Source organism: Podarcis melisellensis (genome assembly GCF_964234715.1).
Source record: "Podarcis melisellensis genome assembly, chromosome: 10".
In the NCBI taxonomy this organism is placed as follows: Eukaryota; Metazoa; Chordata; class Lepidosauria; order Squamata; family Lacertidae; genus Podarcis; species Podarcis melisellensis.
In genome coordinates this window covers 1,423,197-1,439,098 of record NC_138542.1, presented here as the reverse complement: position 1 = coordinate 1,439,098, position 15,902 = coordinate 1,423,197, and the positions used below count along the sequence as shown (strand labels likewise).

At 41.2% G+C, this 15,902-nt stretch overlaps 2 protein-coding genes across 8 annotated transcripts in view; one reads left to right on the top strand and one right to left on the bottom strand.

Annotated features, from left to right (window-relative positions):
* UPF2 (UPF2 regulator of nonsense mediated mRNA decay) overlaps positions 1-10,788 on the top strand; it is a gene marked incomplete at its 3' end in the record, with an annotated part of 69,467 nt that extends 58,679 nt beyond the window's left edge. For 4 of the 6 annotated variants that reach the window (XM_081927628.1, XM_081927626.1, XM_081927629.1 and 1 more), the window contains 5 exons: positions 766-933; positions 5,073-5,214; positions 5,876-5,996; positions 7,844-7,903; positions 9,526-10,788. In XM_081927628.1, the coding sequence (XP_081783754.1) occupies positions 766-933; positions 5,073-5,214; positions 5,876-5,996; positions 7,844-7,877 (465 nt within the window). Of the gene's footprint in view, positions 1-765; positions 934-5,072; positions 5,215-5,875; positions 6,001-7,843; positions 7,904-9,525 lie in introns of those variants that run through there. The other 2 variants (XM_081927627.1, XM_081927631.1) reach the window with 2 other exon arrangements.
* The window catches only part of LMNTD1 (lamin tail domain containing 1), a 221,634-nt gene continuing 210,788 nt past the window's right edge, over positions 5,057-15,902 (bottom strand). The window contains exon 11 of one of the 2 annotated variants that reach the window (XM_081927752.1): positions 5,057-5,325. In XM_081927752.1, the coding sequence (XP_081783878.1) occupies positions 5,182-5,325 (144 nt within the window). In that variant the 3' untranslated portion in view covers positions 5,057-5,181. The remainder of the gene's footprint in view (positions 5,326-15,902) is intronic. The other variant, XM_081927751.1, reaches the window with a different exon arrangement.

Below are 15,902 nucleotides of genomic sequence, written 5' to 3'. Positions count from 1 at the left end.
TTCAATTTGTATTCCTCCCCAGTGACAGTCAGCAAATCTCTATATGTGCTCCAGTTTGTCTGTGTATTAATTTTTTCCTTGTGAGGGCTTCTATTGGTGGCAACCACATCAGTGTTTTCCTTTCTAATAAGTTTTTTTGCGACTCCTTCAAGCTTCAGATGTCATTAACTGTAGGTACTGTCTGAAACAGGAATAGCATCTTTGGGAGTATATTCATTTTTATAACCGAAATTTTACCCAACAATGACAATTGCATTCTACGCCAAATTTCCAGATCTTTCTTGATTTCTTTCCAAACCTTTACATAGTTATCATTAATAATATAATTGTTTGTCATTAACCGTATCCCCAAGTACTTCACTTTTTTTCACTCTTCAAACCACTGACTCTTTCTAAACCCTTCATAAGTTGACTATCCAGGTTTTTAACTATCATTTTTGTTTTATCTTTGTTCAGTTTAAAACCTGTCAATTTACCAAACTCCATAATTACTTCCAGTACTGCCGGCACACTTTCTAGTGGGTTTTCTAATGTTAAAACCACATTGTCGGCATATGCCTTTAATTTATAATTTTGCCGACCCACCTACCATTTCTAATTCCAAACATTTGAACCTGGAAGTAATGCTGAAAGGCCTAGATTCTCATTATGACTTATATAAAAGCCACCTGGTGGTGTGTGAGGCAGCCCTGGAATTAACTTGTTTTTCTAAATTAAAGAATGGTATCCTAGTTTTGTTGTTACCTCCGTTTCTTGCCTTTTCAGCAAAGGAGTGGGGAATCGGTGAAAGTGCATCAGTTAGACGTTGCAATTCCCTTGCATCTCAAGAGCCAGCTCAAGAAAGGTCCACCACTGGGTGGTGGGGAAGGAGAGTCTGAATCTGGAGACACCATGCCTTTTGTCATGTTAACTCGAAAAGGCAACAAGCAACAGGTGAGGTCCTCTGTACAACGGAGCTATTTTTGCCTTTTTCAGTATTAATTTCATTCATAATTTTTGTCATCCTGTATACTTCACTGACTGCTGTCTTGGGAGGTGTGGCTCAGTGACACTACTACATTGTTTTGGAAGGTGCTGCCTAGTTGTCATCACCTCCTTGTGAAACTGGTTTGTTTCTGGAGGGCAGATAGGAATGCCAGCTGTGGCTCTCACATGCCTTAGATTGTCATAAGGAACTGAAGCGTCAAATGGACTTTCTGTTTGCCTTCCTTCCTTTGGAAGAACTTTTAAAAAAAATACCATTAATCCTTTCCCATCTCATAAGTATGGGCCTAAAGCAAGAAACTACTTCTAAAAAATACACGGAGAGTGGTATATGTTTGAATATTTTTTATCTAGCTGTGATTCATGAAAATGGTGAAACTGCTGTTAAAATAGAATAATGTATTCCCAGAATATTTTCACTTTTAAAGGATATCACTTAGCTTAATTATATTACAGCCATTATAGCACAGCAGTAGTCGCATGTTAGACTGGATCAAGAGCTGATGTTAACATGGGAGCTGAAACCAAAAACTATGAATCATGAAGCATCTACTTCAAATCTTTCCTCTCCTATGATCTTGCTAGATGTCTCTGCTGGGCCATCCATCTGCAATATGGGAATCATAATGATCTACCTTGCAGGATAGTTGTATGTATGTGAAAGGCTCTGAGTGCATTCTGAAGCTCTGTGTGAATGATTGGCATGATAATATACGAAATACTTTAAAGCAGCGAAGTTCTGTAGCCAATGGCACGTTTCTTTCCTAAGTATTCACCTTTTTCACTTTAGAAGTTCTGTTCTGATGAAATCTGTAGGATTAGCTCAGTGTTTTGTCATCTTTAACCTGACTGACATTCCACTGTCCATTCAAAACCCACTTCTGGAAATAGTTTGGACTTACAGAGTGGCCCAGGGAGAGAGGGAAAAATAGTGGAAGTGAACAGCTGGCTTCGCAAATGGTGTAAACAGGAACGGTTTGGATTCTTAGATCACGGACTGCAGTTTCTTGAAGATGGACTTCTGGCAAGCGATGGGCTGCACCTCACAATGGTTGGGAGGAATGTTTTTGCCAAAAATCTCAGAAACCTCATCAGGAGGGCTTTAAACTGACTAATGTGGGGGAGGGAGACAGTGCTCCTGAAGGTAGGAGTCTATCAATTGATGAAGATGATCATCCAAATGTCATAGACCAAATGGAGCAAACAGCACGCAGACCTAGTGGTGGAAGGAAAAAATCCTTAAATAAGAGACACGGGGGAATGATTAATGGACTTCAATGTCTGTACACTAATGCACAAAGCATGGAAAATAAACAAGAGCTCTTGGTACAGCAAACTAAAGATGACATAATAGGCATCACTGAAACCTGGTGGGATAAGTCCCACGATTGGAATGTAATAATGGAGGGATACAATCTATTTCAGAGAAACAGACGAGACAAGAAAGGAGGAGGAGTGGCGTTATATGTCAGGGATGTGTATACCTGTGAAGAGATCCAAGATTTAGAACCTCAAAGCCAAAGTGAGAGCATTTGGGTCAAAATTAAGGGAGAGAAGAATAACAGTGACCTCATTGGTCACTGTTACTATAGATCCCCAAGCCAAACGGAGGACATAGATGCCTTCCTGGAACAGATGGCCAAGCATGCAAAAGGAAGGGAGATAGTAGTAATGGGGGACTTCAATTACCCGGATATTTCTTGGATGTCAAACTCAGCCAAGAGCATAAGGTCAAACAGATTCCTCACTGGCCTTGCAGACAACTTCATTGTCCAGAAAGTGGGAGAAGCAACAAGAGGAACAGCCATTTTAGATCTGGTCCTAACCAATGTTGATGACCCGGTTAGTGGGGTAGAAGTGGAAGGATCGTTAGGCGCGAGTGATCATGCTCTTCTGAAGTTTACTATACAGCGGAAAGGAGCAGCCAAGCATACTAGGACTCAATTTCTTGACTTTAAGAAAGCCGACTTCATAAAACTTAGGGAAGTGCTGGGTGAGATCCCATGGACAGTAATACTAAAAGGAAAGGGAGTTCATGATGGCTGGGAGTTTGTTAAGAGGGAGAAAGTAAAAGCACAACTTCAGCACGTGTAGACCCAAAGTCAGAAAAGCTAAAGCACAGAATGAACTCAGGCTTGTTAGAGAGGTTAAAAGCAACAAAAAAGGCTTTTATGGGTATGTTCGTAGCAAAAGGAAGAACAAAGAAACCGTGGGGTCACTCAGAGGAGAAGATGGTGAAATGCAAACAGGGGACACAGAAAGGGCTGAACTCCTCAATGCCTTCGTTGCCTCAGTCTTCTCCGATAAAGAAAACAATGCCCGACCTGAAGAATTTGGAGCAAATGATTCAGCAGAGGAAACACAGCCCAGAATAACTAAGGAGATAGCACAAGAATACTTGGCTAGTCTAGATGTATTCAAGTCTCCAGGGCCAGATGAACTGCATCCAAGAGTATTAAAAGAACTGGCAGATGTGATCTCAGAACCACTGGCAGTCATCTTTGAGAATTCCTGGAGAACAGGCGAAGTCCCGGCAGACTGGAGGAGGGCAAATGTTGTCCCTATTTTCAAAAAGGGGAAAAGAGAGGACCCAAATAATTACCGCCCAGTCAGTCTGACATCAATACCAGGGAAGATTTTGGAGCAGATCATTAAGCAAACAGTCTGTGAGCACCTAGAAAGGAATGCTGTGATCACCAATAGTCAGCATGGATTTCTGAAAAATAAATCATGTCAGATGAACCTGATCTCGTTTTTTGACAGAATTACAAGCCTGGTAGATGAAGGGAACACAGTGGATGTAGCCTACCTTGATTTCAGCAAGGCATTTGACAAGGTGCCCCATGATATTATTGTAAAGGAGCTGGTAAAATGCGGTCTTGACTATGCTACCACTCAGTGGATTTGTAACTGGCTGACTTACCGAACCCAAAGGGTGCTCTTCATCCTGGAGAAGAGTGATTAGTGGGGTGCCACAGGGTTCTGTCTTGGGCCCGGTCGTATTCAACATCTTTATCAACGACTTGGATGATGGACTCAAGGGCATCCTGCAGATGACACCAAACTGGGAGGGGTGGCTAACACCCCAGAGGACAGGATAACACTTCAAAACGACCTTAACAGATTAGAGAACTGGGCCAAAACAAACAAGATGAATTTTAACAGGGAGAAATGTAAAGTATTGCACTTGGGCAAAAAAAAATGAGAGGCACAAATACAAGATGGGTGAAACCTGGCTTGAGAGCAGTACATGTGAAAAGGATCTAGGAGTCTTGGTTTACCACGAACTTAACATGAGCCAACAGTGTGACACGGCAGCTAAAAATCCAATGCAATTCTGGGCTGCATCAATAGGAGTACGACAACCTGGAACGTGTCCAGAGGAGGGCAACCAAAATGGTCAAAGGCCTGGAAACGATGCCTTATGAGGAACGGCTAAGGGAGCTGGGCACGTTTAGCCTGGAGAAGAGGAGGTTAAAGGGTGATATCATAGCCATGTTCAAATATATAAAAGGATGTCACATAGAGGAGGGAGAAAGGTTGTTTTCTGCTGCTCCAGAGAAGCGGACACGGAGCAGTGGTTCCAAACTACAAGAAAGAAGATTCCACCTAAACATTAGGAAGAACTTCCTGACAGTAAGAGCTGTTCGACAGTGGAATTTGCTGCCAAGGAGTGTGGTGGAGTCTCCTTCTTTGGAGGTCTTTAAGCAGAGGCTTGACAACCATATGTCAGGAGTGCTCTGATGGTGTTTCCTGCTTGGCAGGGGGTTGGACTCAATGGCCCTTGTGGTTTCTTCCAACTCTATGATTCTATGATTCTAAGTATTGGTGCAAATAAAAACCAGCAACATTTGTGCACTTTTCTTCTATCTAGAACATGTTGAGTCATACATTTGTTCCTTTCATTGAGCTTACATATAAGACACCACATAAAATAAATTGTACAAAAAATCTTCCCCATAACAATACAATGGTACAATAAAAAACTACAATAAGTTTAAAAATGCAGCCAGAATAAAAATCTAATGCAAGATGCAAGCAATAAAAGAATAAGCACAAGTTCTCAGAGGTGTCTTGTCTGTCTTCAGTTTAAGATCCTAAATGTGCCAATGTCATCTCAATTGGCTGCAAATCACTGGAATCAACAACAGGCTGAGCAAGAGGAGAGGATGAGAATGAAAAAATTGACATTGGATATCAATGAACGGCAGGAACAAGAGGACTATCAAGGTATGAGTTACCCTTCCAAAGGGCCTTTGTATAGATGAGGTTATTGCTGAGGTTCAACCTTCTACCACATAGGACCAATTGACTGGTTTTGTGTGGGCCTGCTCCAAATTCCTGCAAAGGAATTGACAGATCATTTATTCTCTTGACTACCGAATTAAAGAAAAACTTATTAAACAAAATTAAAAGATTCAATCTTTCAAATAAATGTCAGTTAAATAGACATTTGTCATCATTTGAAGTGGCTTTTTGACCCAGCCTGTAGGGCTGCTTGCCTGGATAAGGAATCATAGGTGAAAAGCATAGTGGAAACATGGTTTGCTCATTTAATAACCAATTACTGTGGTTTCTGACTGGCATAAAAAAATTGGTAAATAATGTGCACATAAAAACATCTTAAATGCCAGTGTTTTGCCTTTAAAAATGTATTTTGTCAAAAATAGGAAAATTGTGAAAAATGTGTTTTATTTATTGTTCATGTGTTTTAGGTGTGTCACAGTCTAACTCTTTCACAAAAGAACATTTCCCAGGATTCTTCCATTGAAAGATTAAAAAAATGAGAGCCATCCCTGAAACTCCTTTGAATTTGCAATGTAGCTATACCCTCTGTTGCCTTCTTTACTTTTAATATTTATATCTATATATGTGTATATTTAATATGCAGAGATGATGCAATCCTTGGCTCAGCGGCCAGCTCCAGCAAATACCAACAGGGAACGGCGGCCTCGTTATCAGCATCCAAAGGGAGCACCTAATGCCGATCTAATCTTTAAAACTGGTGGAAGGTAGGTATTCTAGAAACAGGATGACTATTGCATTGTTTTCAACTTCTTGCAGCTTTCACTATTTCAAACATAAAAAACCCTTAGGCTAGAAGTGATAATATCCTAAGGTAAGAGGGAGTTCTTTCAGGGGTTAAGTGCTTCATGTCTCTGCTTAGAATCTTGGGTTGATAGGACCACCGCCTTGTTATCATTGGTTACAGCTAGTCACATTCTAAATAGATTATATACCTCTGTAACTAACACTACTCCTTATAAGTTGCTTCATGCTGTAAAACCCAAGTTGGGACATTTGCGTGTGTTTGGATGTAAATGTTTTGTGCATGTTCAAGCAGAGACATGCAGGAAACTCTTCAAGAGGGTTAGAATGTACATTTCCTGGTTATGATTCTCAAACAAAAGGGTATATAGACTGTGGGTCTCTAAAAAGCAAAAATGTAATAGTAAGCAGAGATGTCATTTTTCATGAGCGCAAGTACAAGATAGACAAAATTCTTCTGAAGTGTGTCTTCCTTCAAGTCAGAGATTATCTCAAAGTGAGACACAGAAACAAACTGAAAAATCAAACAGGTGGTTAAGAGACAAACAGTGAAGAAACTTTTCAGGATAGAGAAACTGATGTTAAGGTAGAACCTGAAACAGTGAGTACTCCTATTTTAAGATGTTCTGAAAGAGGAAGGAGAGCACCTGTACATTATCAGAGTGAATTTCAAAATTATCAGTCTACACATAAAGCAGTGATGGCCAAACTCAACCCTCCAGCTGTTTTGGGACTACAATTCCCATCATCCCTGACCATTGGTCCTGGTAGCTAGGGATGATGGAAGTTGTAGTCGAGAAACAGCTGTAGGGCCAAGTTTGGCCATCACTGACATAAAGCAATGAAAGTACCTTATGAACCAGAATGTTTTGAAAAAATTGATGACATGGAACCAAAATTAGCAAAGTGTTGGTTTAATGCTATGTCAGAGGTAATGGAAGCAATGCATAAAAATGAAACTTGAGAACTTGTACCTTTACCTGAAGGGAGAAAACTCATCAGTTCCAAATGGGTGTTTACATTGCCCAAATCTACCCTGGACATTTATGCTACCCAGGTGTCTGATTCTGGCAGACAGACAGTCCTAACCTCAGCTGATGGATAGGGAGTCAGAGGACATCGTTGTTAAACTTATTCAAGATACCCACCAAAATGGAAATCCAGTTCTTTTTTTCTATCTTTTTATTTCAGTTTGTCTGTGTTGCTGTTGGTGGTGGAACTGAAATGGTGACTTATCCAATGACATTTGAACTGGGAGCTTCCTGGTTTTCACACTTAGCCTTGGCAGCAGCACGCACCATTTACCGCTTTCTGATCACTTCAATTCTTTCTCTTGAATTGGTCCCTTTGCCCAGCAATTTCTGTCCAGAGGAGCAGTAATAGCTGTTATAGGGCTCAATTCCTTACCAGTCTCTGTATTGGGGGGAGAAATGAAATCACATTAATGTCTCCAAAAATATGCAATGTCTGTTTTACTTCATGATCATAATTGTGAATCCATTGCCTAACCACAGTCATTATCTATGGTGTAACAGAGCAGTTGCAGTGTAAAATTACAGTGGGGAGGGGGATTTGGAAATTAAAATTAACCTTTGTGCCTCTTGTATTTCCCACTTATGAAAAAAGTACTACTTTGAGCCTCAAAAAAGATGAAATAGGATAACTTTAAGTTGCTTTGGTAGCCTCTTGGCTGAAGAGCAGGGTATAAAATTCTTTAACTAAATAAGTAAATTGCAGAAGAATGCAGTTCATAAAGAAACTAGAGCACTTCTCAATTTCATTATCATTCCTATTTTTTTAATATGATCAGGCGAGAGAGAGGGAACAGACAGCGCCGAAGCTGAGATTAGTCACGGAAACAGAAAGAAAAGTGAGTTTTGGGGGAGGAGGGTTCCAGGTATAGGTCCAGTTCCCATGTCACATTAAACCATTTAATGTGAAAGAGCAGCATGTTGGTGCACACTGCTCAAAAGTTCCTGCTGCATATCTACCCTGCTCCTGCCATGCCATGAATGCAACAAGCCAGTGTGGTCCATTGTTTTGTCTGAACCTAGGGTTGTGGTTTATTTCCTCCAACCAACCATGAACAGTAACCACAGTTAGTTTGCGGGGGGTGGGGGGAACCAACCACAAGTCCAGATTTGTTGTTTTTTTTAAAAAAAAATTATTAATGGTTTTCTTTTAATTACAATACCAATAAACAAAACGATATCACAATATCACATCTCTTGACTTAATTTTCTTAGCTTCTTTGGACTCCCTCGCATCTCCCGCTCCTGCGTTCTTGTCTATGAAACTTAGTCCAGCAAATCTATCCCCTTGTTTCTATTTCTTATTATCTAATTTTCCAATGTTATATCTCTAATTTTACACAAGTCCAGATTTGAACAACATGACTGGCCAGACTTGGCCTTGCTTGACTGATAGCTTACCAGGAGCAAGGGGCATGTGCTGTAGGAGGTTTGGAGCAGCATGTACTAGCATGTTTCTTGTTGACATTAAACCATTGCACTACGGTTTAATGTGCCATAGAGTATAAAAGGTTACTCTAGTAGTCAACGTGGCATTTTAAGGTAAGGGATACAGGCAGAGAGGCTACAGTAGACCACACAAGACACCAAAAAATAATCAGTTCACCCAAATATACCTTTTTCAAAATATGTCTGTGTAGGTTTGAACTTCATATTTGAAAGATCAGCTCCGATTCATCTTTGAATGTTAGATATACTTGCAGGAAAAAATGTGACTTGGGAACAACAGCATCTAAGCCTTGGATTCTAATGGTGGAAGTCAACTTCCAGCTATTCCTTCTATACAAGCATTGCAGCTTGTCAGATGAAATTCTCCCCCCTCCTGCCTAGGTATGCTGTTCTGAGGGAGCTGCCAACCCCATGTCAGTTTCAGGAGGAGGGAGCTCTTGTGCAGGACTTCCACTGATGGGACTGGTTAGCTGACTCCTGTCCTAAGGACTGAATCAGCGAACTGAGGGTTAGGGTTGATTTTATACATGGCACACTAACACAGTTTTGTTCTGTTATTAAAAAAAATGGGAATGCAAAAAAAAAAAAAAAGACCCATGGAGGGCTGGTCAAATCCAGCTCCCCACCTCTGACATAGATTGTGGAGTGCTGAGGAAGAACAATTGTCAGGTTGCACATGCCTAAGAATGTTATTAGATCCTGGTCCTTGAAGAACCTTGCAGTAAAACCTCATTATTGTAGTCAGTTCTGAGACTACACTGTAGAATAAATAAATAATAAATAAATCTACTGCATTGAGAAGCTGTATTCTGCCCCATGTATAAATTATGCGGATTTGCAACATTTATCCTGTTTCTTTCAGTCATGGGGGTAATCACAGAGTCCTGGAGAGAGAAGCTCCAGTCTGACCACTTGAAATTTTATTGAGCTCCTCTTCTGGGCGTCTGATATTTTCACCAGAAATTCTTTGTTGTTGATATGCATTTCCTTTGTCTTTTCTCTTCTTTGTTAGGAGACGTTGATCCAGCAGCAAGCGTCATTTCATTAGGCCCTGTATCTCCAATGTTGTGGATTAGTGGAGTCCTCCAGCAATTAAACGAGAGCAGCGGACACATCTGAGCATGTCGGTCTAGAGAGTTCAGAATTGAAAATCTGGGACAGGCTGGAGCCATAGAGCAGATACACCAGCCTCCACTAAAAACAGAAAAAGCGGAAGCTCCCAGTCACAGCCTACCAAACAAACAAAAAGCATCTTGTTATGGAACCATGTGAGGATTAATCTTCTCATGAGAATGGAAGCAAATAAATGAGATGGTTAACTTTACCAGTGAGCAGTTCAGTTACAACAAAGCGCAACTTAAATAAGATGGATTACGCTGGAATGGAGACGGTCTTGATGGCAAAGTATGGGGGAAAGCAAACCTAATAGGAGTGGCATTTTCTCTGAGTTGGGCATGGCATGTCAGGAGAATATTAATCTGGGGCTCCAGTCTGCATTAGAGAAGTGGTAGAGCAAGAGGTAATTATCGTATAGTAAACTCCAACATGCAGGGTAAAATAGACAGCACCTGATCTACCAAAACACCAGATATTCCACGAGAAAGAGGATTTTGTTTCAAGGGGGAAACCCTTTCTCTGCATGTGTTGCGGGAGGGGGAAAGTGATGAAGGGAGCAGATCCAGGGAAGTGGGATGGTCTACTGAAGGTCAGAGTGGATGGGAAGGTAAGAGAGCATTGATCCAAAGTTGCTTCAAACAGCCTGATGCCAGCCTAAGAAAGGATCTAGAGGAGCTCGTTAAAGCATCATTGAAAACCAAAATGTGCCAGTCAGCATGACAGACAGATGCCGACAAGTGGAGTTGAACGTTCTGTTGACTTTCATGGGTTGATAAGCCTCTGTGTCTATATTTTAAAACACAAGGAAAAATTAGCTGGCAACAAGTAGAATTTTTATTTTTCTAAATGGAAATGAGGTTTCTGGGTAAGTTTCTGACAATCTTGTTTGTTAGTATAGTTCTGGGGATTTTTTTGTTTGTTTGCTTTCACGTAGGTCTAGTACATTCAGTTAAAGAGCACATCTGTATGCTAAAAATTCTGAACTATTTTAAAATTCTTTTTACCTCTGTTGAGTTCTGCATGTAGAATTTAAAACGAAACTTGTACAACTGGTTACATTTCACACTCGCGTACACACAGTCAGAAATGCCGCCCGATCTTCACCAGCTTCAGAAAACTGATCTTTGCCGATGCTGCAATAAAGTGTTGTAATTTGGAATTGGGGTGGTGTTTTTTGTCTTTGTGTCCTGTTTTATGACTGGTGCTTTAGTATCTGGTTCATCGTTGAAATATTTTTACAGGAAATTGATGTGCATCTCCGTCCCCTTGAACGAGAAAAGCCAGCTAGCAGCTGGAGATTTCTGGATTCCCTCCTTCTGCACAATTCCCATCTTAGGGGTTTGGGCATAGTTCTATCTTTTCTAGATGGTACATAGGACCATTAATATGGATTAATGCCCCAAATTCTGCTGCTGGAGAGCTGTCTTTATCTTAAAACATAGCAGAACCTCTTGGGTAAGTTTTGCAATTAATAGTTTCTGCCCCTGCTTGAATTTACTTTGCACTGTATTTTGATTCCTGATACTACTTTCTTTGCTGAAACTGATTCGGCTGTTTAACAATGAGAGGAAGCCTGTGTGCTGCTCATGCACTGACCTCTATGTTTGAATTCAGAGAACCTAATGAAGCCATTGACTCAAAGGAACAAGGTTGTATTTCTCAATTTAGTAAATTTTCCTGAAAGTGTTGTGTGGTAGCATTGGCTAGAACTGAAGATGTTCCAATCACTTAGAAGCTTAGAAATAGCAAATCCAAGTGTGGGAATTCTCAAAACCTGACCATATATTGTTCTGTGGGGTTTAAGCAATGTGTTCAGTTAGTGTTCTGTGAGACTTAAAAGAATAGGAGGAGGTGTATCTCTGTGGCTGGAACCACAAATGGAGGGTAAGGTGTAGGAGGAGAAAGGTTCAGTGCCATTTTCCTGTAGCTCCTTACTGTTAAAGACACCAGATTACCTACTTTTTGTATGCATAGGGTGACCATTTTGAAAATAGTGCTTGGCACAGTTGCATCTTTGGGCCCTAACTTTCTCTACCATCTTCCCTAGCACGACCATTGAACGTAGCTGGGGGTTGGAATCTCATTCTTGCCAACTGCCTCACCACCACTAGGCAGGCCTCTGAGCTCCTAACTGCTTGATCACAAAAGGAGGTGAGGGTCTCTGTGATTCTGCATAATTCCAAGCAGGCTTCTATTAAAAGCAGGTGGCATTTAATTGGCACAACTGATCTTTGCTGGATAAATTATTCCCCTTGTTTAAGCCAGTTGGGCAACTAGCTAATCTCAGTTTGCAAGTCTTTCCTCTAACACAGTGTAGTTGAACATCTTGGCAGCAGTTTCAGCTTGGCGTGCTTTTCATAATTAGCCTCTCTGCTGTCCCTCCCCAGAGTCACATTTGAGTAAAATGTTGTGTGAAGTCATTCCTGAGGCCAAGTTCAAACATGGTGCATTTCCAGTTGACAGGAATATTGTACACACTGAGATCCAGTGACGCTGCAGTTGGTTTTTCCAAGTGTATGTTCCTGGTGTTATAGAAATGGCAAGAGGCTTTGGCGTGGCTGCTTTGATTGCTGTGTTCAAAAGATTTCTGTGTTCAGATAAACCTTGGCAAACGTCACCTTTAAGAGAACTACTTGCAAACTTGTGGGATTTTTTTTTAACGTGATTGCATAAATAATAAAAGTTCTAAGAATCACTCCTAATAGGGAAATCAACAGCTGAGTGCTTCCAGGCTTGCTGCCAAAAATGAGGCCACTAAGAAGCAAGGGAGGTATCAGGCATGCTAGGAGGGGACCCTCAGGGTTTGCAGAAGTACAGAATACACTGCAAAAACAATGAAGGTACAAAACAAAACTCCTAGCCTGAGAACATGCTCCTTCATGGAATGTAGGGTGATAATGATTAGGAAAGAAAAATGGTACATGGGGTAGGTGGGAAAGGAGAAGAAGGGAGTCCTTTTAAAAGCAAAGATACATGGCAACGTGTCTCATTATTGTATGCATAACTAACATAAGAGCCATGTATGATATGCTGTGCGTATGCCTGCTTGATGACCATATATAAAAACACACACACATACTGTAGACAAGCTTGCTTGCCATTTCTAGAGGCTGAATCTCGGAGGATCTTGACCTGGGTGCACATGTGTGCAAAGACACATGCATAAACACTCTGTGCTGCAAGCTGGCTAGGAGTTACTGTTGCTTGCTGTTCAAAAGTACAGAGGAAATCATAGCCTTCCAAGTGAGAAATAAAGGCTACATTGCTGTGCCGCACCTCCCTACCCTCTTGGCTTCCTCCTTTTTGCCACCCTTCTTTGATGAAGTATACAGTGGTATCCTGGGTTAAGAACTTAATTCGTTCCGGAGGTCCGTTCTTAACCTGAAACTGTTCTTAACCTGAGGTACCACTTTAGCTAATGGGGCCTCCCGCTGCCGCTGCCACCTGATTTCTGTTCTCATCCTGGGGCAAAGTTCTTAACCCAAGGTACTATTTCTGGGTTAGCGGAGTCTGTAACCTGAAGCGTTTGTAACCCAAGGTACCACTGTAGTTGAAATCCCATGATGAGGTCTGAATCCCGATTGGAAGGAATCCAAATGGTCTGCATCCTCCAGGTTGTTCAGCAACCACCCTCTCAATCACCTTGCCCAAGAATGGAAGATTTGAGACTGGGCGATAGTTCACCAAATTGGCCGGGTCCAAAGATGTTTTTTTAAGAAGTGGTTTAATAGGCACTTCTTTCAGTGGGTTTGGGAAGACTCCCTCACAGAGGGAAGCATTCACCACCTCGCAGAGCCCTTCGCCCAGACCTTCTCGGCTGGCTTTTATTAGCCAGGATGGGCAAGAATTAAGGTCAGTTTCACTCGTCCAAGCAGCCTGTCCACATCCTCATGTGGACCACATTTGCTCTGACTAATTGAACCCATAGTCTTAGCATATCGGCTTGGGATAAAAGCAACTGTCTATTGCTGAAACATTTTTACACTTTCCCCCACCAGGATTACAATTGGTTTCAGAATGCTGCTCAGACTCTTCAGAGATAAGTTCTCAAAAAGGAAAAAAGTGAACAAATGTTGAAGTTTTAACATTGCCAATTCAAATTATTTCCACAGAGTTGCTAACTGCTCAGAAAGAACAAGGCCAGACTTGTTCTTAGGCTGTTGACAGCATCTCTGATATGCAGAAATCAGCAGATGAGGTGTTTCTCAGCAATCGGGTAAATATTATTGCCTGCTAATATTTACATAACAAAGTGTTACGGCACACAGTAGAAAACCTGAGGTACTGCTAGCTTAAAAAATAAAATAAAATGTTGAAACAACTTGTTTGTCCTCCTTTCCCCTGTCCAAATCTGGGATTAGCCTTGAGTTATGTTTCTTGAGTATAAATTTCTCTAAATTTTTGAATGAATTGGAACATGAAAGCCATTACTCATATTTTGGCTTTACTGGTCTTTGACCCTATAGGTGCAAACCACTGGACTGAACATGCTGGTCCTGCCTTGGAATGTATGAGATATGTAACATAAGCTGTCTGCTGATGAATCAGAACTGAGTGTTAGTGCTAACTTTCTTTAAAACAGAATATATAGTTACAACATAAGACAAAGCAGGAAATGCAGAGCCCATCCCCAGTGATGTTTTATTACTGATGCTGCAGTAATAGTGCATTCATGGTGGAATTATGCAAGACTGTCCAGACACCATTCTACCGTATTAGTTGTTCTGTGATGCTTCCCCAATGCTGCCATATTACCACCCTTGTAGTGCGATGAAAGCAGGACAAAAAAACAAACCCAGAACATTTCTGGTCTGAAAAGTTGCAGGATTTCAGCAGGATATTACGAGACATGCACAAACAAAGCAGTATCTCCACCACAAACGATACTGCATCTATGCCCCAAGATCATCTTCATGAATGCACAATTACAAAGAACCTTTGGAGGGACCTGTCACTGCAACAGGGGCACCACAAATTTAAGAGGAGTTCCCTACCAGGACAGACTTTGCTCGTGTGCTCAAGACATCAATTCCATAAAACATATTTTGGTGTACTGTGCAAAATATGAGCAGGCCAGGGCTGAACTGATACTACCCTTGCTGGTACCTTTCCCGGGAAAATCAGAGGCTCACTATGTCAGGTTCCTATTGGAAGACCGGACAAACGCTAGAACATTAGCAGTGGAAAAGTTTTTATCGGTGGTTGCAAGAACCAGTGATCCCTATATTCTGAACAAAATGCTTATTTAACCTGGAGGTAGGCTGTATGAATTGTGCATTGCTTTGTAACGATTTGTTGGGTCTCTGTTGTTGTTGTATTTAAATCAGCTTTGTACTGGGGGAAGCTAAAAGGCCTGTATTAGTTTTGTTAAGGACTCGCCACCTCCATCAAGAGCTTTTAGTTAGGCTAGGAAAGAAGCAATGGCCAAGAAAAGCTGCCCCTCTTAAAGCAGCACACATGGATTATTTGTCAGACTTGCAGGAAAATTATACCACAGCCCTGGCACAGAGGCACATTTCTTTTCTTTCCCCCCTTGCCAAATTGTAAATCCAATCACAAGCAGGAAGCGTGAAAGTTCACATATCCCTGCAATTTAGAAGGACAGAAGAAACAGATGCTACAGACTGAAGTGCAACCAGATGCACATCAAAAGCAGCTCTTTTGCTGTGATGTGTCCGCATCTAACCACCAGGGGGCAGTCTTGCTAGAGAAATGATGGCCAGGCAAGATTTATGTTCTCAGGGCTAATGAAGGTCTGCACAGTATCAGGCAACCTTGATAGCACTTCTTCTTGGAGTCTTCCGCTTTCCTGCCCTGGCAGCCATGCAACAATCCCAAAGATTCTGCGCTCTCTGCCACCTTTCCTCTACCCAGAAAGGAAGCCATAGTAATATTTGAACAAATGGCACTTTTCTTATATTTTCCTGTTCTTCTCCCAAACACCTCAGCCTTTTATTGTTTTTCACCCTCCTGCTTTGCCTCCCTGCCTAATGAAGGAGAAACCCAAGACCAGAAGCAAACCATTGGTGGTGGTAGTAAGCTACTGAGGGCAAACATGTGAAAGGAATGGGCCTGGGATGTTATTTAAACTGTGCTCTGACTAAATTTAGTCCTTAATGCCTTAGTTATAAATTTCAGAAATGAAAAGTCTATTCCTCCCACCCAAAAAACTGTGTAGGTTTAGAGAGAGAGTGTGTGTAATATATATATAATCTGTGGATTTATTTAATGAATTTTATATTGATTGTAACAAAACCTCTAGGTTGTTTACAT